This window comes from Grammomys surdaster, unplaced genomic scaffold, assembly GCF_004785775.1.
Source record: "Grammomys surdaster isolate TR1022 unplaced genomic scaffold, NIH_TR_1.0 165, whole genome shotgun sequence".
Lineage (NCBI taxonomy): Eukaryota > Metazoa > Chordata > Mammalia > Rodentia > Muridae > Grammomys > Grammomys surdaster.
The window spans coordinates 3043286-3065781 of NW_021604613.1; the positions used below are offsets into that span (position 1 = coordinate 3043286).

The 22496-nt window shown below is 44.9% G+C and overlaps 1 protein-coding gene across 2 annotated transcripts in view; it reads right to left on the reverse strand.

The window, feature by feature from the left end:
- Positions 1-22496, reverse strand: part of Stat1 (signal transducer and activator of transcription 1) — a 40592-nt gene continuing 18096 nt past the window's right edge. For both annotated transcript variants that reach the window (XM_028765555.1, XM_028765556.1), the window contains exons 10-25: positions 21831-21989; positions 20395-20487; positions 18310-18369; positions 17051-17080; positions 16871-16964; positions 15966-16007; positions 13815-13898; positions 13198-13296; positions 12125-12260; positions 10522-10571; positions 9815-9909; positions 8788-8933; positions 6895-7080; positions 5714-5789; positions 4721-4820; positions 1-1534 (exon numbers count right to left, since the gene is read on the reverse strand). In XM_028765555.1, coding sequence (XP_028621388.1) covers positions 1520-1534; positions 4721-4820; positions 5714-5789; positions 6895-7080; positions 8788-8933; positions 9815-9909; positions 10522-10571; positions 12125-12260; positions 13198-13296; positions 13815-13898; positions 15966-16007; positions 16871-16964; positions 17051-17080; positions 18310-18369; positions 20395-20487; positions 21831-21989 — 1465 coding nt within the window. In that variant the 3' untranslated portion in view covers positions 1-1519. The remainder of the gene's footprint in view (positions 1535-4720; positions 4821-5713; positions 5790-6894; positions 7081-8787; positions 8934-9814; positions 9910-10521; positions 10572-12124; positions 12261-13197; positions 13297-13814; positions 13899-15965; positions 16008-16870; positions 16965-17050; positions 17081-18309; positions 18370-20394; positions 20488-21830; positions 21990-22496) is intronic.

Sequence of the window (22496 nt, forward strand, 5' to 3'; positions counted from 1 at the left end):
TAGACATTTTAAATATCTTTATATTAAATAATAATAGGAAACTAACATAATTTTAACATTTCTTAAAGTCTCAGCTAGTTCAACAGAATGAAATCGTAACTGTTTCAACAGACAACAGTGTAAGCAATTGTTAGGTCTCAGCATTTAGAAACAATATTTTTTAAATGTTTTGTTTCTTGGTCATTTCATTTTGACATGAAAAGAGAGGAAGCCTTTGCTTCCCTGCAGCACTAAGGGTTGTGCACACTTACTGTGGTACAGACTTGCATTTGGGTTGCAAGGCAGACTCATCTTCACCAAAGTAAAATAAAGGATTATGGGACAGCACCCTAGCTGTCCTGCCTGGACAGCAGTCCATGAAAGCTGCCCAGAAAAACCAACCCAAGACTGGAATCACCAGGCTGTCTTTGTACCACTGAGGAAAGTAAAGAACAGCACGTGCCACAAAACATCATCCCTCAAAAGGGTGACAAAACTCATGGAACCATTTGTGAATGTAGTTGTCAGAAAAACACATTCATTGGTGACAGCGCATCTATAGGGAATGCTTTAAAATTATCTGATACTCATATTTGGCTAATGATTCAAGTAGTTACTCCTTTTTCCAAGTTTATGGCTAATTAAGACAACAAGCTAAAAATGATAAAGTCAGCCTAATAAAAAAACATGAGTTAAACTGCTGGGTTTACCTGTATCTGTAATTTCAACTAAAAAAAAAAAATTGCCTTAAGAAAGCTGGCCCCCTTAATGGATGTGCAAAGACAATTTTATTCAACCGATGACCAAAAAGACAACAAAAATCGTGTAGCTTGGTGTAGTATAGGCTGAACAGAGAGTACTCATGAAAATGTTCTTACTTCTTTCGGTGTTTAGTTTTGTTTAGCCATAGCCACCAACAGAGCTAATCCCTGAAGAAAGCAATCATGCCTTTGGATTAACACAGCCAATGCAGAAGCTGCAATAAGGAACTCGACAGTTTTCTTCCCACTCAGATGAAGGATGTCCACTATAGTTTGATATATCATTGTATCTAAAGTTGATTTTAAACTGTGCCATATGTAGAACAGTGGAAGAGTTCCAGCCATAAAGGAGAGGGGACATGCCAATCTCTCCCGGGACAGAACTATTCCTACATCAAAAAGGTCCTTCCCCCATAAGTGTGTATCTTTCTAATGTGCAGCACTCGGGCACTGATCACAGAGCATTACTAACGTTACTGTACTCCTCACCTTTCCAGAACACTTGCACTCTAGTCCTGTGCTTGGGTGGAGCTCTTGGTTTTTGTTTACAAAATCCATTTTGCATAAGTGACTTTCCATTTCACCTTCAGTAAGATGCGTGAAGTCCTTCAGAGTAACAGGTTTCTAATTAGAGAAATATCCACTTGCTATCAACAGGGTACAACAAATGTGCTGTTCTTTCTTGCATTTCCCTAGAAACACAGCATATGAAGGAACAGTAGCAGGGAGGAATCACAGATGGGAAGAAAAATGTCGCCAGAGAAGAGAGAAATTCGTGTTTATACTGCGCTCATCTGCAAAAAGACAAAATGTAGTTAAGTTTATTACACACACTTTATGACATGTGATCCATATAGTTCACACTATTGCCCTTCCTAGAATGGAGAGCAGGAGAATGCTTCCTACAGCAAACTACCATCACGAAACCAGAAAGGCTAGTACGGCGTATCCTTTTGGAATTCATCAGGGCCTTTACACCACCGAAACTGATGGATTATTACTGTCTGGCCTGCTGGATTAATGTTGTGACTCATCCCAGACAGACTATATAAAGCTTTCTGCTGTTATGCAAGTCTAGGGACAGCAGCATGGCAAATCAGCTCATTCACAACGAGTGTGAGGAAATGCTGAGCCATGTGCCAGAGGGACAGAAATGATGACTTCTCCTTAAAGGCCACTGAGTAAGCAAAATAAACAAAGCCGGTGTTTCAGATGTGGGCCAGTAAATCAGAAGTAAAATCACTCTGAATCACTTCAGCTCCTACCTAGTCTGCCTCTCTGCCCTGCATACAGGAGTCAGCAAACTGTTCTTCAGAGAATACGGGCCTGCCACTGACTCTGACTTCTACCCTGGTGCACTTCCAGATGTCTCAGAGATGGCTCTGTTCCTTGGCTTCTCTGAAGGCATTTGTGACACTGCTGTTGCAGTGTATGGGCATGTATGTATTCTATGTAATGTATGTATGTATGTATGTATGTATGTATGTATTCTGGAATCAATATATTCTAGAGAGTGGAGGCCAGGGTGCTGCTAAACACCCCAGGGTACAGGACAGCACCATGACGGAGAATTCCACAGCCTCAAGTGCCAGAAGAACCAACACAAACACACCACTGAATCGCAAAACCTCTTGAGTGTTAGGAAAGCAGTTTTAGATTGAAAAACATGTGGAAGGGTTTGCAGGCTAGCCGATGGTACAAATCTGTAGTTAAAATGGTGTGCTGTAGAAGCAGGGGAGAGGGAGAGAGAGATGAAGAAAACCTGCATCCATGTCCTGTCACTATGTGACTGACTTATTTACCTCTGTGTAAGCCTCAAGTTCTTCATGTGCTAAGTTAGCTAATAGTGCCTAACACATAGGTCTGGTCAAAGCATTAAGTCTGAAAGCATGTATAAAATGTCCAATACAACAGAAGAAAATAGAGTATGAGCTCTGGACAAGCACCTCTAGGACAGTAGGCTAGTTCTATTCCAGTCCAGAGGGACAAGACGTGTTGTATGGAAATGTTAGACTATACCCGAGACGCGTTCTGGAGAGCAGCACCAGTATACTGCCCTCATGGACAATTCCTCAGGAGCCTGAGAGCCGAGGCTGGACCAACCATCAACCCTGACTACCTTTTTAGTCCATGGCCCACCTCCACCTAAAAGCACACAACAATTCCATTTGTTTATTTTGTGACAGAGTCTCTATGTAGCCCTGTGTGGCCTCCACCAGGAGACCTTCCTGTCTCAGCCCCCCAACTGCTTGGATTACAGAGTCATTGTTCTTAGCTCACATGCCCTAATTCCAAAAGCAAATGTTGGACAGAAATCAAAGAGTAAGCTTGAGGACAGAGCATGTCTTTGTGGAGTTACAGTGACTTGACAGGCTCATCTCACTTTCCCCTGCTAGAGATCCTGAGATTGTTGGGGGTTCACCTGGGGACTACTGTGATGAGGCAACATTTGTTACATACTAATTTATTGTATCTGTATATCTTTATGTATCTATTCCATAACCTCACTGGAATAGAATAGCTACAGGGGGTGTCCAAAGACTACAAACCCGTTTCCTGAAATTTGTTTGAGGGTGTAAAAGGCCCCACAGTATCGCCTTCCAGCATACTGAAAGCAGTGCTCTTTGTACAAACGGAGGAACTAACAGCTTAGTTCTCTAGATCACAGACAACAATGGCGATGACAGGTGGAACACCACATGCCAAGTTCCAGTCACGGGCTCCTCACCCATCACTGCTTTCACCTTAACAGATGCAAAAAGATTCTGCCTGGTGCATGGGAGCAGCTTGACAAGCACGACCCATCAGTGGTGGTGGTGGCGGTGGTGGAAGGGTGACTTACCGAGCAAAGGTGTAAAAGCTCACACCCTGTGGTTTGGGCCTTTTGATCTATTTTACATTTTCTGAATCAAGCTTTACCATGATTCCATTTTCATATGAGACTTACAAAACATTTTTCACAGAAATAACAGGGTGGGAGGTTACATGGACCAAAGCCTCATTTCATCAAGAAAACAACTATTTTGTAATCACACTAGCAATGCTCAAGAGTCAGAATTCTATAAGAAGGTGTTCGCTAAGATTTTTAGTGTGGTTAGTGAGGTGAAGAACAAGGTCTAAGCCACATGGGAAAAACAGCCATCACTGAGGTGACAGTCAAGCATTCCCCTAGCACATGAATGTGTGTAGCTCTGCTCACACGTTCCGCACCCTCTCTCTCCCGTCCCCTCCTCTGACCCATGACTGATGAACACGGTGTTTGTGCTATGCACAAAGCACATGGGAATGAAGAAAGGCCTGCAGGAGCTGAGAGAATTATTTTTGAAAGCAGCAGATGAGCTTTGAAAAATGAACTGGATGGACTCCATGTGGAAAAGAGCTTAAAATTAAACAGCATCAGCAAGACTCCAGTCACCCAAACAAAACCAGTGGGATGAAGGATCTCAGGCTGACAGGCCAATGGTACTATTTAATCTGCTGAAAAACATTCTCCCAAAAGAAGATTTTCTCTTTTGCAAACACGTTTCTATTTAGACAGACACAGGAAGTTACTTTCTGAGCCGTCCATTCTGCCCAAGTCCTTGATAGCCTCAGAAGCTGGCAGAATGAGTTAGTTCTGAACTACCACACAGGCAGAACTGTTTACCACTGCTAGGTAGTGTGTAGTCAGTGTAACCAACAGGAATCCATCTTTCCTAGGGTAAATCCTTCACTGAGGCCCCAGATAGTCTCAGCAGCCACAGGAAAATGTCTGCTTCTGAAAACAACCTTGAGCTACAAGGCCAGACCTTTCTACCTCACAGGGGATGGGCATGTGAAATGCTAGCAATAAAATCCTGCTGATGAAACAGCTAGCTTAAACACAGGCTTATCTATAAAAAAAAAAAAAAACCCTTTTCTGGGCTCGTCACAGCACCCGATGCAGCACCAGCCTGCCTCAGGCTTTCTCACGGTGGAAATACCCTTGCCACAGTACTCACCATACTGTCCAGTTCAGAGCCCACTATCCGGGACATCTCATCAAACTCCTCTGGAGACATGGGAAGCAGGTTGTCTGTGGTCTGCAGTCTAGAAGGGTGGCTGGAACAGAAAAGGAAAGGGCAGTGTCAACACCTGAGTTATGTAGGCCGCAGTACAAGCTGAGACACTTTATCTATCTGAGACTGAGTGATCACTTCATATTCTTATTTCAGAAAAACAAACACTTTATAAAACGTATCTCACAGAGTACAGATCACGGGAGGCTTATGTCCCCAGCCCGGCCCCTTGGGATACACTAGACTTTAGAGATGAGCAATTGCCAGACTGAAGCCTACACCACTGCCACCTGGGGGAGCCTCTGTGAACATATGCAGTGTCGTCCTGAGGTGGTGGACTCTCGAGGCTCACCCTGGACAGAAAAGCACCGAGAGATGTCTGGGGGTCCCTCTTCCCTACCTTGAGGTCTATGCAGATAAGGCTGATCCACAGGGCTCTACATGAAGGCTACATCCATTCACCCCCAGACAGTGCCGCAAGCAAGTAACTGACAATGACTTTTCCAACACTTTCTACCTTCTATGGAATGAAACGACAGAATCAAAGCAAGTGGAGAAAATGGACCCCAGTTCCGACTTTGGCCTTTGCTTGAAAGAACTGCTTTCCCACTCATCGAGTTTTGGTTCTTTTATTCGTGCTTTTTTTCAAAGTGTCAGTTTGGGGAGTCCTTACATACAACTTTGTTTCATTTTTATTTGGTTTATTGTGGGTTTGGGTGGCAGGTTGTTGTTGCTGGTATTTTTTATCTTATGGCAGTAAAATGCCGGTAAGCATTGACACCAGGACTAGTTACGATCTTTCCAGAATGTCCAACTGTGGTGGCAACATCAGTTACATTGGAAAAGCAAGCCACGAGCCAGTGCAATCAATGGACCCCAGCCAGGGACGGGGCTGGCTTGAGGTTCTGAACAAGCCAGTCTTCTGTGCTCACTTACACTTCAGACACAGAAATCAACTCAGTCTTGATGTATCCAGTTCGCTTAGGGTCATCAAGCTCCATCGGTTCTGGTGCTACAAGCAAGCACACCATGTACACGTCACATTAGCAGAAATCACATGGGAACAGGATAGTCACTTGGAGGGATCAACTCTGATTTACCTGACAGTTTATTGTCCTGAAATGTTGAGGGGTCATAACCTTCCTGCTTAAGTCAACTGAAATCCTAGTGGGAATGGAGAAACAACCAGGAGAAAGCTAGGAGTCTAGCTACTTCTGTCTTCCCAAGGCTTGAAATCCTACAAGGTGAATGAAGCCGCTGTGTGCAAAGGTTTCTCTGGTCTAGCTGTGGGGGTGGGCTAAAGGCATTCTCACTGCAGGATTAAAATACCAATAGTGAGACTTCAGATTCCAAAAGACTATTAGCTTTGTGGCATAGCTGGACGGATCTAACTTTAACTTTTCCAAATGTAATCCCACGACCTGGGAGGCAGACTTGTACCCTAAGAGGAGGTTTCCTGTTCATATAGTCACTAACAACAACAGGTTCCCACAAGTAACTGAGCCTACCTGATTGGGCGACTCACTGATCCTGGACCTCAGTGGCCTCCATTGTAACCCAAGCAGGCTAGAAGAAATGGATTAGCCTTGCTTCCTACCCTTTACTCAGTTTATGTGGAAGAGGTATAACAAATATACACAACCAGAAACAGACTTTTCTAATAGGCTTAAAACAGAAACACGGCCGGGCAGTGGTGGTGCATGCCTTTAATCCCAGCACTTGGGAGGCAGAGGCAGGTGGATTTCTGAGTTCGAGGCCAGCCTGGTCTACAGAGTGAGCTCCAGGACAGCCAAGGTTACACAGAGAAACCCTGTCTCAAAAAACCAAAAAAAAAAAAAAAAAAACCAACCCAGAAACACGTATTCATCTCTTAATACCCACATTAGGCCAATCAATGCATTTCAACTTTATTGAGTTTATGCTGTATTTTTAAAAGCCTGCATCATTAATAAGAGAACGATGATTTGATAATACTACAGTTGGCATTTGTGCCACTACGATCCACCTATAGCATAGTGAGAACCAATGTGAGGTACTAACTTGTCTGGGAGCCGTGGAGCACCAGGAAGGGCCTTGCTGCCTCTCTCATGGGGCGCCACAGCGTGCCTGGCACTCACCTTCCTTTGGCCTGGAGTAGTACTTTCCAAAGGCATGGTCTTTGTCAATATTGGGATACAGATACTTCAGGGGATTCTCTGGTATATTCTCAGCAGCCATGACTTTGTAATTGCGAATAATATCTGGGAAAGTAACAGCTGAAAGTTCTTTCTTCGTGTAGGGCTCAACGGCATGGAAGTCAGGTTCTACAAGGAGGAAACCAGTGAGGTCCAGTCAGTACAGGGCACCCCAGAGAGCAATAAAGCACAGCAGCCACAGCCCAAGGGGAATCAGAGAGCCTGCTGTACGTTTAAAGGTGTCACACTCCTGCTTTAAAAGGAGGAAAAACAAACATTATCTTCACTGTTTAGTAACAATATATTTGTTGATATCCATATCCTGGCAGGGTCTAATTCTAGCCTAAACTATGTCTAAAAACTTGCAGCCTTAGCAAAGCAAGGTCTGTCTGCAGATAGATAGCTAATTACACACACACACACACGCACACACACTATACACACCACACACATAGACACACACCACACACATAGACACATACCACACACATACCACACATGCACACACACCACACACACACAGAGGCACACACATACATACATGCACACACACACACCACACACACTCGCACATGCACACGCACGTGCACACCATCATTAGGCTCAGGCTACAGATCAAGTCAGTAAAGATCGGCTGACTTTCTGCTTTTCCTTTCAGATAGAAAACCCTATTTTATTAAATCAAGCAATTCTTGAAACAAAACCAAGATGCTGTGTGCTGCTTCTTCCCTCTAGCAATTCCAGGGAATATGCTGTGCTTCAGTTCTCTCCTGTTTGGAGCCATGAACCCACCTCTGGGTGTACACTACTCCTCCAGCTTGGGCAGGCTCTCTGTCTCTGTCTCTCTCTCTGTCTCTCTCTGTCTCTCTCTGCCTCTCTCTCTCTCTCTCTCTCTCTCTCTCTCTCTCTCTCTCTCTCTCTCTCTCTCAGCCTCTCTCTCTCCCTCTAACTATCTTACAGCCTAAATCCCTGTAGCTGGTGCTGCCCTGCTTAAGCTTTCTGGCTGCTAAGTGCCTTCCTCTTTAATCAGGTTCTCAGCCCCATCTCTCAGTGGGCTTGGGCTATAAACAGCCCTGAAAAAAGAAACCAGGCAGACCTCAGCACCCACTGCCTGCACTAGGCCCTGATTCCAGGCCTGCTGTTTCATTGGAACGAAGATCAGTAGAATCACAAGACCATCCTTTGTGAATCTATCCGAAGAAAACAGAAAGTCCTAGGACACCCAGCTTTCCCTGAGGTTCTCCAGTTGAGCCTTAAGCAACTATCAGTTTGTTAAATTACTTTTGCCATCTGTTCTGTTCAACCTGCTATAAAATACCATGATTCTGGAGGGTTTTAGCCATTTGGTTAAATCGAAATCTAGTATATGGCAGAGATGAAGGTGCAGCTGCTCTACTTGAGTGGATGGAGCTGCACCTCACCCTAGCAGCTCCTGCTAACAGCATGTGGAGGAGTCTGCAGGGCCACATCTCACAAAGCCTGCCCTCACACAGGCACTTTACTTCAGAATGAGTCAAGTTTGAAGTCGTACACTGTGGGAAATATGATCCTTTCCAACAACTGGGAGCAGATGAGATTGATTCACATCCTTGATCTGTAGGCAATAACCCTGAGAGAAAGGAAAAGCTTGGCCTTGCTTTGAAATGCATCATTTCCACAACACGTTTCCGGGCAGCATATCACCAGTGTTCACATTGCTTTAAGTCTCTATGAGAGCTAGGTTGTATAATTATAGGATATGCTATTTCCGTTCCAAAGCTATTCAAACGGGCTGATCCTCAGCAATAGATTGCAGACATGTGTGGCAGGCTGGCATGTGTGAGACACTTCACTTACCACCTCCATTTTGGGAGCGTTCCACCCATGTGAATGTGATGGCCCCTTCCCGGGAGCTCTCACTGAACCTGAGCAGGAATGTCCCTGGCTGCTGGTCTTTAAGCAGAGCACGTTCTCGCTCCTTGCTGATAAAGCCCATGATGCACCTGGATATTCAAGAAATTAATGGAGATACTTTGTGTTTCATTCATAAATTTAATTTTCCATTTTGACTTACAGTCTTTGAAAATTGCTACCACTTGACAAGAGAACATATTATAAAAATGCATACTTTCAAAGTGTTTAACTGGCACTTAAAAGAAAGATCTCACTTATAGATACATGTGCTAAGTAAGAAACAAGATGAACACAACATGGGATGCTACTCAGTAAACAGGCAATGAGGCTTCTGCTGTTACTTGCTGACTTTAAACAACATGAAAATGTCTGCATATGCATCTGGTACTGGACATGCAGCCTCAGACAACAGATTTTCAAACACCAGGACTTCTGGTCAACTGACAGCTACCATGAGATATGGTGATCCTGGGAATGGACGAGCTAAACACTTTCTCTTTCTTTCTCTCTTTTCTTCTATCTTCCTTCCTTCCTTTCTTTCAACAAAAAAGACCGAGTCTCGCTGTCAGCTTTGGCTGCCTGGATCTTGCTATGCTATAAGCAGAGATCAGCCTGCCTCTGCCTCAGCCTTCTGCTGAGGCTAAATGTCTGCACCGTCCAACCTGGTAGTTTCTGATTCTTTACTAGGGCAGTACAGTAAATACTGACAATTTTTGTATGAATGAATAAATACATTAATGGCACTAAGAGGCTTTGTTTATTATATATTTACACATTTAAAAGAGAGAGATATAGATGTAGATATAGCTATAGCTAGATACAGATATCCTAAGACACACTTAATCTCCTGAGGGTGTCCGTTCATGGAGCCTTATACCAGGTAAGTATGCATCTCTGAGCAAGACAAAAACCTTGCCAAATACTGAAGGCCAGTTCACACTCTGCCCCAAGAGCACTCAGTGACCCTTACCCATCATTCCAAAGGCAGAGCAAGTGCTTCTTAATGAGTTCTAGGATGGTATCAATCCAAGGCCAGAAGGAAAAATTTTTATCATTGATATTTTCCTGAAAGTATACAAATGCACAATTAGTTAACCAAAACACTGCTTTTCCCTGCCCTTCCAAAGAGACCCAGATCAAGCAGGAGTGGCAGTCATTCCTGAGTGGGGATGCCTGGCTCCCCTGCCTCTTACTGACTTGCTAGAGCTTTTCCCTCCTTGGCTCCCTTTCACAAGAGCAGCACCCAGCAAAGATAATTTCCCAGACAACTGGAAAACAGGAGTCTCCTCACTGTAGCAGACGCCAGCATGAGCTGCTCAGTTCCAGCTGGTGACTCCTGCAGGGTGTCACCATCCTGTGCAAGTGCCTCAGCTGGAGCAGCTCTGCACAAGCCCACAGCACACATTTCACACAGCCTTAGCCAAACCCTGATGATTAAGAGGCTCGTGTGAGGAATGTGGAAAAATGTTATCACTCAGGCAGGTGCTTCCTGCCGGGCTCTGCTTGCAGACCAACCTCCTGCCCTGTAGGAAAGTAAACAACTTGTCCTAGGGGGTGTGAGGGGGACAGATGAACATGCCAGAGTAAGCAAACAATGAAGTACCACAGTGAGAACTGGGAGAGCTCCCAGAGTGGGAAGAACTCAGACTCAGGATGTAAAACCCAGAGAGTACCCACCTTACAAAACCTTGTCCACGGAATAAGACCATCAGGGCCAGCATTAGGACCTAAAAACAAAACCACACAGAAATTGATCTGCTGCTCTAGTTGGACTGAGAGCTCTTACATCTACTGCAAAGAGTGACCACATCATAGCTGATAGTCTCTGGTATACTAACTTGAAACGGACCAGCAATTACACAGACTGAGTGGACCAGCAAGCAGTCTAAAACCTAAAAATGGTAGTTTTGTTTCACCCCTTTATTTTCTAAGACAGGGTCTCCCTGCACAGCCCACTGAGGCCTCAAACTCATTTTTCCCTATCCTTGCCTCTGACTCCACCAGCCTGAGATCACAGATGTGCACCACCACGCTGTTGTCTGTTGGTTTGATTCCAACATCACGAAGGAATGCATGGGGGATTATTGAGCATCTGATTATGAAAGTGCAGAGAAAGCTGAGCCATCAAGCCAGCCATCTGGTGCCTCTTAGCTTCTTTCCCAGACAGCAGACAGATCTCTATAAATCTCACCTCAGGACACGCCCTTCCAGGCTGATCTGACCTTGGCATGACCTCTGTCTTCCTGAAGGCTCTGTGGAGAAGGTCTCCTTGTCCCTACCTAGCACTGTCTCCCATTGTCCCTCTGACTGTCTACATGAAGTCCCTCCCTGCCAAAAGTCCCACAGATTAAACGTACAGTTTAAAGTAAGACCAAGATCACCTTCAGGGGATTTTATAAGCTTACTGTTGTTAGGTATTTCCCTCAGCCTTCTCACAAATTGGACAGTGGTTCAAACCATAAACATTATTAGCCATATAAATTAACACAGCATGTGGTCTGAGCTGTGTTAAGTCCACTACTTTGTTTAAAGAAAACCACAGATAAGCTTCAACAAGCAGGAAAACAAATTCTTGCAGCTCATCAAATGTGGATACAGAACAAGGTCCTAGACCTTCGTTATTGTACAAATGAGGTGAAGACCCTGCTGAAGGACATCCAGTTAGGAAAGGCACACTTCATCTACGGTCTATGTCACCCTGCTACACAGACGGCAAACCTGGACAATAGTGTGGATGGAATTTTAAAGACATGGTTCAGATACGCAGGTTCATTGGAAGGTCTGTCGGTGATAAGAGAGGCTTGGAGTTTTCACTGTAGAAGACAAGTAAGTCTTCTGTCATTAGCCACTGAGAGAGAACTATCTGCCACAGTCCAGACTGCTTGATCAGACAAAACTGTGGCTCTGCCTCCTGCAACAAGGGCCCTGACCCTGGCACAAGACCCTAGGGTTTCTAAGCCTAGAACTTTATTATGTAAGGGACATTCCTCTTTTACTTCTAAGGACAGTTAAGAGCTCATCTTGCTCGTCGATATCTTATTTCAGGCTCATAATCTAAAAATTTCTCCTTAAGATCCTGGCTCAGACATGCTAGTGTAAGAGAGCGAGGGTCACTGTTCCTTTATCGGGACTCTGTGGTGTTTTCAAAGCCTTGATCTCACTTGGCTACAACTGGCTATAGTGAAAAACCAACTGATTTTTAACACTCTTCTACCTCTAAGAAACAGAATAAAGAACGACTGAAGGGGAAAGCCGACTCGTGGGTGCATGCCCATCATACCCAGAAGCTTCTCTCCCAGCATGCTCAGCTGATCTGCATTGAGACCTCTCTTGGTGACTGATGAAAACTGCCAACTCAGCACCTCTGAGAGCTGGGACCACCGTGCACACGGGGGGTTCAGGAAGAAGGAGAGATTCTGGAAAGAAAACACCCAGAAGCTGGGGTTACAAAGGAGCCACCTGCCCCAGGTAAGCTCAGACAGACCCAGCCTGCCCCAGAGCTCAGTGCTGGCTTATGTGACACATATGCAGTCACAGCTGAGGATGAGAATCCTCAGAATTAGCAGGTTCATGCTTGAATCTGTTTACTCACTACAGTTTACTTCTATCTCCAAAATCAATACTTGAGGCAAGTTTGTGGTCACAGATTGATGTTCACTGCTAACACAGAACAAAACAACATCCTGGCTTTTTGTTGCAGCTCACAATTATCTTGGCCTCTCTGCTTTGCACATTTTTGTGATTTTTCTTGGTGACTTCATTGTTTAAAATGGTGCTAGGCACACGAAAGCTGGGGGACATTACAGAGAGTATTTTAGATAAGCTTCACTCAGGCGTGAGTTACAGTGCAACAAGTCTCCAAATAGACTGGATTTAAAAAGAAGCACACTCATGTTACCTATAGATGGGCTGCCAAGAATGCTTCCACTGAAGGGTCACAGAAACTGAGCTCTAAATTTCCCCCTGGGAGCAATGATTCTGTATTTGATTAACCAGAGTTCCTGACTACTTTACAGAACACAGTATTTCCTAATGACAATAGGAAATACTGCAGTGTGTACCTGCTCTAAGAAAATGCATGCCTATTTAACAACTGCATACATTTTAAAACAGGAAACACAGAAGGAATCCATCTACAACCAGAGAATAAAGCCATTGACTGCCTGAGCTCGTCCACACAGAAGGAAAATCACTGTCCCCATGCCTAGCACATACACCTGACTATTTTCCTGTCACACAAGGTCCTCAGTGATGCCACAGGGCTTGGCACTATTTTCCCCAACACCTGGTGATGGGTGCAGCCAGCAGCAGCAGTCTTGGCTAACTGTGCTAAGACACATGTGTTTTCCATACCCTGGGCTCTGTCACCAGCATGTTGTACCACAGGATAGAAGCCCAGCCACTGGGGAGCTGGCTGACGTTGGAGATCACCACGACGGGAAGGGAGGTGGTCTGAAAGGAAACAAAGACCTTGAAATCACTGGAATCTCCTTTCTAATAGCTAAACACTCAACAGTGACTAGCACAATCAGAACAATTTTTTTGTTTGCAAAATTTTAAGGTTAATTCAAGTCTCCAGCTTCTAGATCATTAATGTCAACATAGCATTACTGGAAAAGATCACTCTGGGAACAAGAGAGATGGCTCAGTAGTTAAGGACACTGCCTGCTCTTCCAGGGGACCCAAGTTTGGTTCCTACACTCACATAGTGGCTTATGGTTGTCTGTAACTTGGGTTCCAGGGGATCTGATGCCCTCTTCTGGCCTCTGCAGGCACCACATATATCTGGCATACAGACATATATGCAGATAAAACATCCATACACAGAAAGCTTTAAAAATAATAATAATTTTAAAGGGATCATCATTTTTTAACAATTAGGTAAGTAAGTCTGAAATAAAAACTGAAAAACAAACCTTTGTGAAAGTAAAGATAAAGTGTATTCTCCCTCAGAGAGCTGCAAATCTTACCTCAAGGTCAATCACCAAGCCTGGCTGGCACAACTGGGTTTCAAAGCTAAGAGAGTGAAGTTCTTCGGTGACAATGAGAGGTCCCTTTCAAAAGGAAAAGAAAACAACTCTCAAACCCCAAATAGTCTGTAAAGACCCTAAAATCAGCTGTGATCCAGAACTCAGACTTCAGAACTCAATAATACCCCAGATTTATTATTCTAAGCTTCTTAGTGTTCTCTCAAAGGCATTTGTAATTGTGGCAAGGATTATGTATCCAGAGACAGAAACACCAGTGGAGAGTGGCAACTACGAGTGGGTTTATCTACAAGCCAGGACCTCTGACCTCCAGCCTTCTCCCACAGACTACACACCTCACAGGGCCAGTGGAGGCGGGGGTGCATCTTACAAGTCAGAGCCTCTCCTCAAAGTGCTAACTAACCTGCATACACTTGGTCCTAAGTGCTTCGGTTTGGTAGAAAGGGATAGTTTCAAAGTGACACATCTCTTTTGTGTCACACCATCTTGGAACTACAGAGACAGCTGCTAGACCTAGGAGGCGGCAAAGACAGCTAAGGAGACGGTGTCTGTGCTGCACAGACCAGCATTTGTCTCGTAGCTGCAGTGACCTCTACTGGTCATGATATGGAATGACAGCCAACAATTTCAAACCAACCCAGGCCCAGACTACCCTTCTGTCCATCTCTTATTTCCTTCTTTTCTTCCCCCACCCCCTCTCTCTGAGAAACGGTTTCTCTGTGTAACAGTCCTGGTTGTCCTGGAACTCTGTAGTTGGCCTCAAACTCACAGAGATTCCCCTGCTTCTGCCTTTCCACTGCTGGGATTAAAGGCCTGCACTACCATGCCCAACCATTTCTCATTTTTCAATCATCACGAACTTAACTTCTAAGGCCCAGGTTGTAAAATGGGATCGATGACAAAGCAATGGTGTAGTGTAGGAGACGCAATGGCAGGGAACTCTCTGCAACACTCGATCTTCAGAATCAGTCACTGTGCGGGCTAACTGTATGTCAACCTGACACAAGCAAATTTACCCTAGAGAAGGGTACCTCAATTCAGGCACTGCTCTATAAGATTCAGCTATATGGTATTTACTTAATTAGTGATTAATAGGGGAGGGCCCAGCCCATTGTGAGTAGTGGCATCCCTGAACTGGGTTCTATAAGAAAGCAGGTTTAGCAAGCTATGGGAAGCAAGCCAGTAAGCAGCACTCCTCCGTGGCCTCTGCATCAGCTCCTGTGTAGTGAAAATTCTGAAATTTTGGTTTCTTAAAAAACATAGAAATGTTCTGAGTATGTTTTCGTTTTAATCCCAGGCGTGGGGATACGGGGCTGCTTTGGACTGTCCTCAGCAGCTGACTGATTTGCCTCATGCTCTTAGCAGAAGGATAATTTTGCCAGCTATAGATAGTTTCTGTGATTGTGTGACATTTGGAATTCTGGGAAGTTGCAGAGGGTATATAAATGCTAGGGCCCTGAGAGCACCCCAATCAGCAGGAAGTAGTCTAACAATAACACCACTACCTTGCCATCCCCGACTTTATTCTGGGATCTCTTTCCTTTTATTTTCTCTCTTATCTACTGTTAGGGGATTGAAAGTGTGGGGTAAAAAGGGTGGAAGAAAAGAACACACAAAGTAGCAAAAGCCAGATATCCTCCTGCCTCTATGCTCCTCCCTGCTTGAGTTCCTGTTCTGACTTCCTTCAGAGAAGGACAATGTGGAAGTTAAGCCAAATAAACCCTTCCTCCCCAGCTTGCTTTTGTTCAGAGTTTTTCCTCACAACAATAGAAAGCCTATACCAAGACTTTCAGCCTCTCCGACTTTTCTGTGCATTCTGAGCTAAACCACGCTTACTTCTGGGTCTTCATTTCTTCACCCAGGTGAACAATATGAAAGCCCACCACGCCCCATCTGTTTGGCTGTCTTTGTAGGGCCAATGAGACTGTGGGTTAAACTGCCTTTCAACCAGAAAGTACACGGGAGACTGTTTTTCTCATCCCCGAAGATACCCTGAGTGCTCTTCCATGTCAGGTTCCAGGATTCCTATGCATCCTCTCGGAACAGATCTGTTCCGTTAGGACAGGATTCCTATGCATCCTCTCGGAACAGATCTGTTCCGTTAGGACCTGCTCACCACCCACAGATGCTTACCTCATTAGTTCTGTTGCCAGCGTTTTTCTGTTCCTTCAGTTGCTATAAAAGAAGAAACAAAATGGCAAGTTAATCATGAGAGTTGATATGTTTATTCATAGATCAATCCCCAGTAAGAACTAGAAAGAAAGATGTAACAATCTCCTCAGAACAAGAGGGAAAGTGCCTCTTCCTGAAGCCTGGTGAGGTGTGAGTACTCTGAGGGAGATGATGTTCCAGAACCAAGGCCTGTTCCTTCTGCATGCAATGGTATGCCAAGCACCTTTGGCAGTGATTTCTTGGCCCCAGGCACATGAAACAGCAGAATCTTCCAGACCAGGCTCAGCACACCAGGCTGACCTAGTCTCCCAGTTCAGATTTCAATCCTTGAGCTGTAAAGGGCCAATCTGAACACTCTTAGACTTCCAAGCTGGATGGAGGCTCTCACCTCCCATGTACCTCCCAAGCTATGAAGCCTGGAGCTCAGAAACTGGTACCCAGTGAAAAGGGACCATTAACCTCTCCTTCAGGCTCAGCCCCAACACTGGGTTCATGGAGACTGGAGGAAAGTATCACCCCTTCTACCCAGTGGAATGAGGCCTCCTTCTCTTGCGATACTGGTAGTCAAGCTGCTGCACACTTGGAAGGCAGGAGAGGTGAAGACTGAACTTGGGAATGGATTCCTTAGAATGCTGCTGGAACCATGGGGGCTGCTCACAGAGGAGGCAGCATGTGCTTACATAATTTATGCACATGAGAGTTTATAAGAAACTTTACTGAGGTCTGTACAGCCCCTGTCAAAACACACAGCAAGGAGACTCAGGATATGAAGAAGGGACCAGGATTCCACAGTCAGGAAAGTCTAGGGAATTTAAGACTTCCAAAGGACCAGAGACAGCATCAAGACAGCAAACTGCTCTACCTACCAGGTGTCGGAACTCAGCTGCCAGACTTCCATTGGTGGATTCTTCCATGTTCATCACTTTTGTGTGCGTACCCAAGATGTTAAACTTCCGAAATCTATACAATGAAGATATAAATTCTTAAAATGCTTCAAACCACTAGAAAAACAAAATAGCAAAGTATGGTGTAGATGCTATACTTACCCTTTTACTGTGATTTTCTCATTCACATCTCTGTAAAAAAATATGTAAATTTGAAATAAAACTTAGTAGATACAAAACAGATGCATATGATTACATAGACATGTGAATAAAAGAGAAAATAAATATTTTGGCTGCAGGTGATACTGTAGTTACTTCCTAGCTCACTGCCCCTTGTGGTTTACTCAGTAAATATGTTTCCTTCCTTTCCTCCCTTTAAAACAAGAAGAGAGAGGAAAAGGAGGACATGAGAAGAGGAATCGAGGAATAAAGAAACAGATCTGTGATCAGGGCGCTGGCACATGCCTGAATCTCGATATGCAGAAGACACAGGCAGAAGACAATGAGTTCCAGGCCAGCATATGCTGAAGAGCAAGACTGGTCTCATAAAAGCACATAAAATAATGGGGATCATCTACACTTGTGGTCCCTGTCCTTTCGCTCACTTGTTCCTTCCCACCCACACCAGGGAGATCAGGTAACACTGAATGTCATCGGTGATAAGCCACCTGCCTGGCATTTCTCTCTCACACAGCCTGCTGCCAGCTCCACACTGGGAACTGTGAGGTGTAAATGGTTAACAGGTTTAAGGAGCTCAGTGAACTATATATCCTGTCTCAGCACTAGTGACCCACAGACAGCCATGCCCTGTTGCTCCAGAAATGAGAGGACATCACAAAGCAACTAAGCTTTACCTCATTCCCTATTGTCAGGAGTGATTTTGAGAAAATGACGAGAAAGTGTTTTTTCCCATTCTTCTTCCTTCAGTGCTGGCAACTAAACATAAGAGAATGCAGCAGGCTCCACTATGCCTCACGCCCACCCCTGTCGCACCCCCTCACGCCAGGAACAACCTCCCCCTGGCTACAGATACAAAAGCCTGGATCTCTGTGTGTGTTGCACTAAGGGCCTCTTCTCTGAGGCTGGCCTAAGACATACCATGTGCTAAGCCTAACTGTTTTAAGACTTGAAGGCAATCTTCTTTCCTCTGTTTTGTTTTGGTTTTGGTTTTGGTTTTGGTTTACTCTGATCTAGAGAGCACGTGCTCTAGGCAAAGCTCCCAATCCTCAGAAAAGGAGCCAGTAATCGAAGTCTGCTAGGATGGCTTGTGTTGGCCCTGGGTAGCCCATTACAGGCCACGGCCTCAGGACCATGAGTGCAGCCCTGGTCCTGGGAAAAATTTCCAATCTGCTTATTTGATACAGAGGTAAACAGAACCAGCATTTTAAATAGCATTTCAGTTAAGATTAAAGAAATCTTACTTGTCAAATGAGACTTTCACTTTCAAGTTATAGTTCAGCTCTTGCAATTTCACCAACAGTCTAGAAAAAAATAATAGTCATTACCGTAACAAAAGCTATTGACTAAAATTTATTTATTATGCAAATTCCCCAACTGTGAACATTTATATAAACAACTCTCTACCCAGTTTTAGATTTTGGTTGTTAAAATGAACTAACAAGTTTATAGCTTTTTGGGTTTTCTTCTTCTGTATCTTTGTAGAGTCAGTTCCCAGCTGGCAATGCTGGGACAAAATTCTAACATTAAACTCTAACAGAATACAGCACTGACTTTACACTCTAATAAGACATTAGTAAAACAGCTGCTTTTTTTATATAACCTGTCAACACAGATTTAATCAAAATTTCTCAATCAATACTATATGGGCCAAAAAAAGCGAATATCACTCTTTACAAAACTTATATTTAATTTCCTGTGCTGTTGGAAGAAAATATAAAGCACCACCAAGAAATTAAATTACATCTACAACCCATAAATCAGAAAACGGCAGGGTGGCACCAGGGATGTAGAAAGAGAGTGGACTGGGACTCCATGTATCTCCAGTCTGAGAGCTGGAGACCTGGGGAGGAGCTTGGGGCCTCGGGTCAGGAGCAAGGGAGGGGACTGGCTTTCCTCTTTCCTGTCCATTATGAATTCTAGACTCCACTGGTGTTTATGTGTCATAGGGCTGCCTGGCAGAGAAACAGCTTCCGTGTACCCACAGCAGCACCCCACTGAAGACTAGCCCAGCTCTTCCAGGCTGTTCATCTCCTGAGCAGTAATTACTGAATGCAGCCACTCCCAGGAACACAGAAGAGCATCCACAGAGCACTGCTCCCACTGCAGCAAGGACAACAGCAGACTGCATTACAAACATGATCCTAGTGTAACAACTGAAATGTTGTATGCCATACATTTATGTGCATGTGCCTATGTGTGAAACATGCACACCTGTGTACAAAACTATGGGAGGGCAGAAATGGACTATTTACTGCAGCTGTCCACAGATATTTAGATCACAGAACACTGGTATAGCCTGGTGAAAGACATGAATTCACCACAGTCTACACGCACACACTGCTTCAGTGTCTGTCTAGGATTCATAAAGCTCTGTTATGAGCCTGTGCACATCTAAGGAAGGCTGCTTGGAACTTTGTCTATAGACATTTCTGAAATTCGAAGAGAAGGCACTCTGGTCAGCTCGAGTGTGGCAAAAATGGCTCTGGTAGGCTTTGCCCTTCTCCTCAATTCTCTCTGCCTTGCAAAAAACCCTTAGATTGCATTCCTACAGCTAGCCACCAAGGCGTGCCCCCTTATTTGGCCACTTCCCCCTCCTGAAGCTGACGACCAAGGCCCAGCTATCTAAGTACTGAAGTCCAGCAATCAAAAGCCCCTTTGGCTCACCTAATTAACACGCCCAATTAAAATTAAACACCTCACCTTAACATGGGGGTTCCCCCTTTACCTTTATCAATAGCCATTTTTCTATGGAGCACATGTGCCTCCTGTCTACCCAGAGACAGTCTTTTGTCCCAATCTGGGACAAATACCCCTTCCCCTCTCCACTTCCCCCCTTCTCCCGTCCTCCTTGTTCCCTCCCCGTCTCCCTCTTCTCTCTCTCCTGTCTTTGTTCCTTATCCCAGTCCTCTGTCCCTCTGGTGCAAATAAATTTCCTTTGTGCTGAGAACTTGGCCTTGGGGTTCTTAATCCAACTTCGAGGTTCCCTACACTAAGATTCTTTTACTATAAAAATGTACTATATTTACAATGAAAAAACCAGGCACATGTGTATATATGCAACTATATTAGTTATACTTCTATTTTGAGCATGAGCCTTGGCTATTCAAAGTTAGATTTCCTATTAAAATGACTACTGAAAACTTGTTTTCTCTAGATCACTCCATAGAACCGTTTTATAAAAGGAAATTAAAGGGCTAGGTGTATTCCAGTACTTGGAAAGCTGAGGCAGGAGTATTATAAATTTGAAGCAAGTTGGGGTGAAAATAGTGGGGGATTAAGGGCACAGATTCTGGGACAGACAGAATATGGAACTGTATCTTCATTACCTCAGCTTCACAGTAAACTGTACCCCAGTCTTCAAGACCAGGGGCCTCTGAGGGTGAGTTGGCATGCACGGCTGTCGTTCCACCACAAAGGAGCTGTCAATGTCCCAAAACACAGGTCAATTAGCATTGTCATCACAACCAACACAGTGAAAAACAAATGGATAGCTTTTCCCTAAAGAGACAATAGATGGAAAACTTGAAAGACTGAAAACATTGGAGCATGGAATAGTATTTTGAGAGTCTGACAAACTGGGTAAAAGTAATGTCAGCTGCAAGTGTGGAGTGGCCTGTGGGTCGCTGTGGAGAAGGGGCCTGATGGTGGGGCTGAGTCCACATGGCTACCAGGTAATGAAGGACCAGGCCAGAATCCTGCAGTGGGTCTCAGAGCCTAGGCGGAGTGGCCGAGAAAGATGGATGGGAGGCAGGGTAGGCCAGCCCGGCTGGGGCAGGCTGAGGCCACAGCACAGGGAGAGGACAGGCATCTGGCGTCAGACTGGCTGGGCCTGGCACATACTGGCTAAGGGGCAGAAAAAGTAAAAACGACTATACTGTTCCTGGGAAGCCAAAAGAAGGAAGAGGCATGGGCATAATCGAGGCAGGCATGGAATCAAGTGCCATTAAAAACTGATAAGCCCCGCCGGGCAGTGGTGGCGCACGCCTTTAATCCCAGCACTTGAGAGGCAGAGGCACTCGGATTTCTGAGTTTGAGGCCAGCCTGGTCTACAGAATGAGTTCCAGGACAGCCAGGCTACACAGAGAAACCCTGTCTCAAAAAAACAAAACAAAACAAACAAACAAAAAAAACAAACCTGATAAGCCCATCCATCATGTTGGGAATTGGTTCTAATGCTTTGAATTGATTCAGTTCTCTAGTCAGGAATCTACTATCCAGACACTGCTTTGCCACCAATTGGTTTTTGATCGATCAATAAAGTGCCAGTGTCCAATGGCTGGACAACGGGAGATGGGGTGGAACCCTTAGATTTGCATGGGCTAGGCCTCGGGGGTGGTGGGGAGCAGAAACAATCACCATGACTTGGGGAGAGATGGGTCAGATTTAGAGCTGCAGAGGGAAGACCATCTGAAATGGAGGAGGAAAGAAAGAACAGCCACGGAAAGGGCTGCCCAGAGGCATCCTGGGCAGCAAAGACCAATGGGCCTCACAGAAGGTAACAGGGCAGCAAAGTTAAAGGTAGATTTAGAAGGTGTTGAGCCAGGAGTACAGCTGTGGGAGAATTAGAATTGTTCAGGCCTTGAGTAACCAAGACATTTCAAAAATAAGCTAATGTGTGTATGTGTGTTTTTCATTCGTGAATCCAAAGAGTTCCTGGGCAGGTGGCTGGTAGCACATGACCCGCTGCCTAGCCAAACTCCATGCTACACCATCAAACCCTTCCAAACTGTGTCTCCTGGAGAGTCGGCCTGCCTGGCCTTACCTCTGAATGAGCTGCTGGAAGAGGAGGAATGTGCGATCCGATAACACCTGCTTGTTCTTTGTAATAGGGTCGGGCTCGTAGGTGAATTTCTGTTCTAACTCCTCCAGCTTTTTAAGCTGCTGACGGACCTGCTGCAGGCTCTCTGCAACAATGGTGAACCTGGGAAGATACAAGACATGGGGTCTCAGTGAGCAAGAGTCTGGATGAGACACTGGATGAGAGAATCACAGAATCTACACCTGTAACAGAATTATACTTCGCATTCCAGGAGAAATGGAGGCCTGTGGCAGCATTAAGCTTAGTTACTTGTAGGAAACAATCGGCATGCCCTGAGGAATTACAATATGGTCAGAGGCTCTCTCTGCACAGTTCTGAGAGCTACTATCTTGGTTGGACTTTTTGTCCACTTGACATAGTGCCTCCAGCAGACTGCCTGAGCCAAGCTGTGAGTATTTTCTTAATTAGTGACTTATGTGAGAGGGCCCAGCTCATTGTGGTCGGTGGAAACCCTAAACAGGTTATCCAGGGGTGTATAAGAAAGCAGGCTGAGCAAGCCCAGTGGGGAGCCATCCAGTGAGCAGCGCCTCTTTATGGCTTCTGTTTCATTTCCTGCTTTCAGGTTCCTGGTTTGAGCTCCTGCCCTGACTTCCTTTATTGATACAGTGT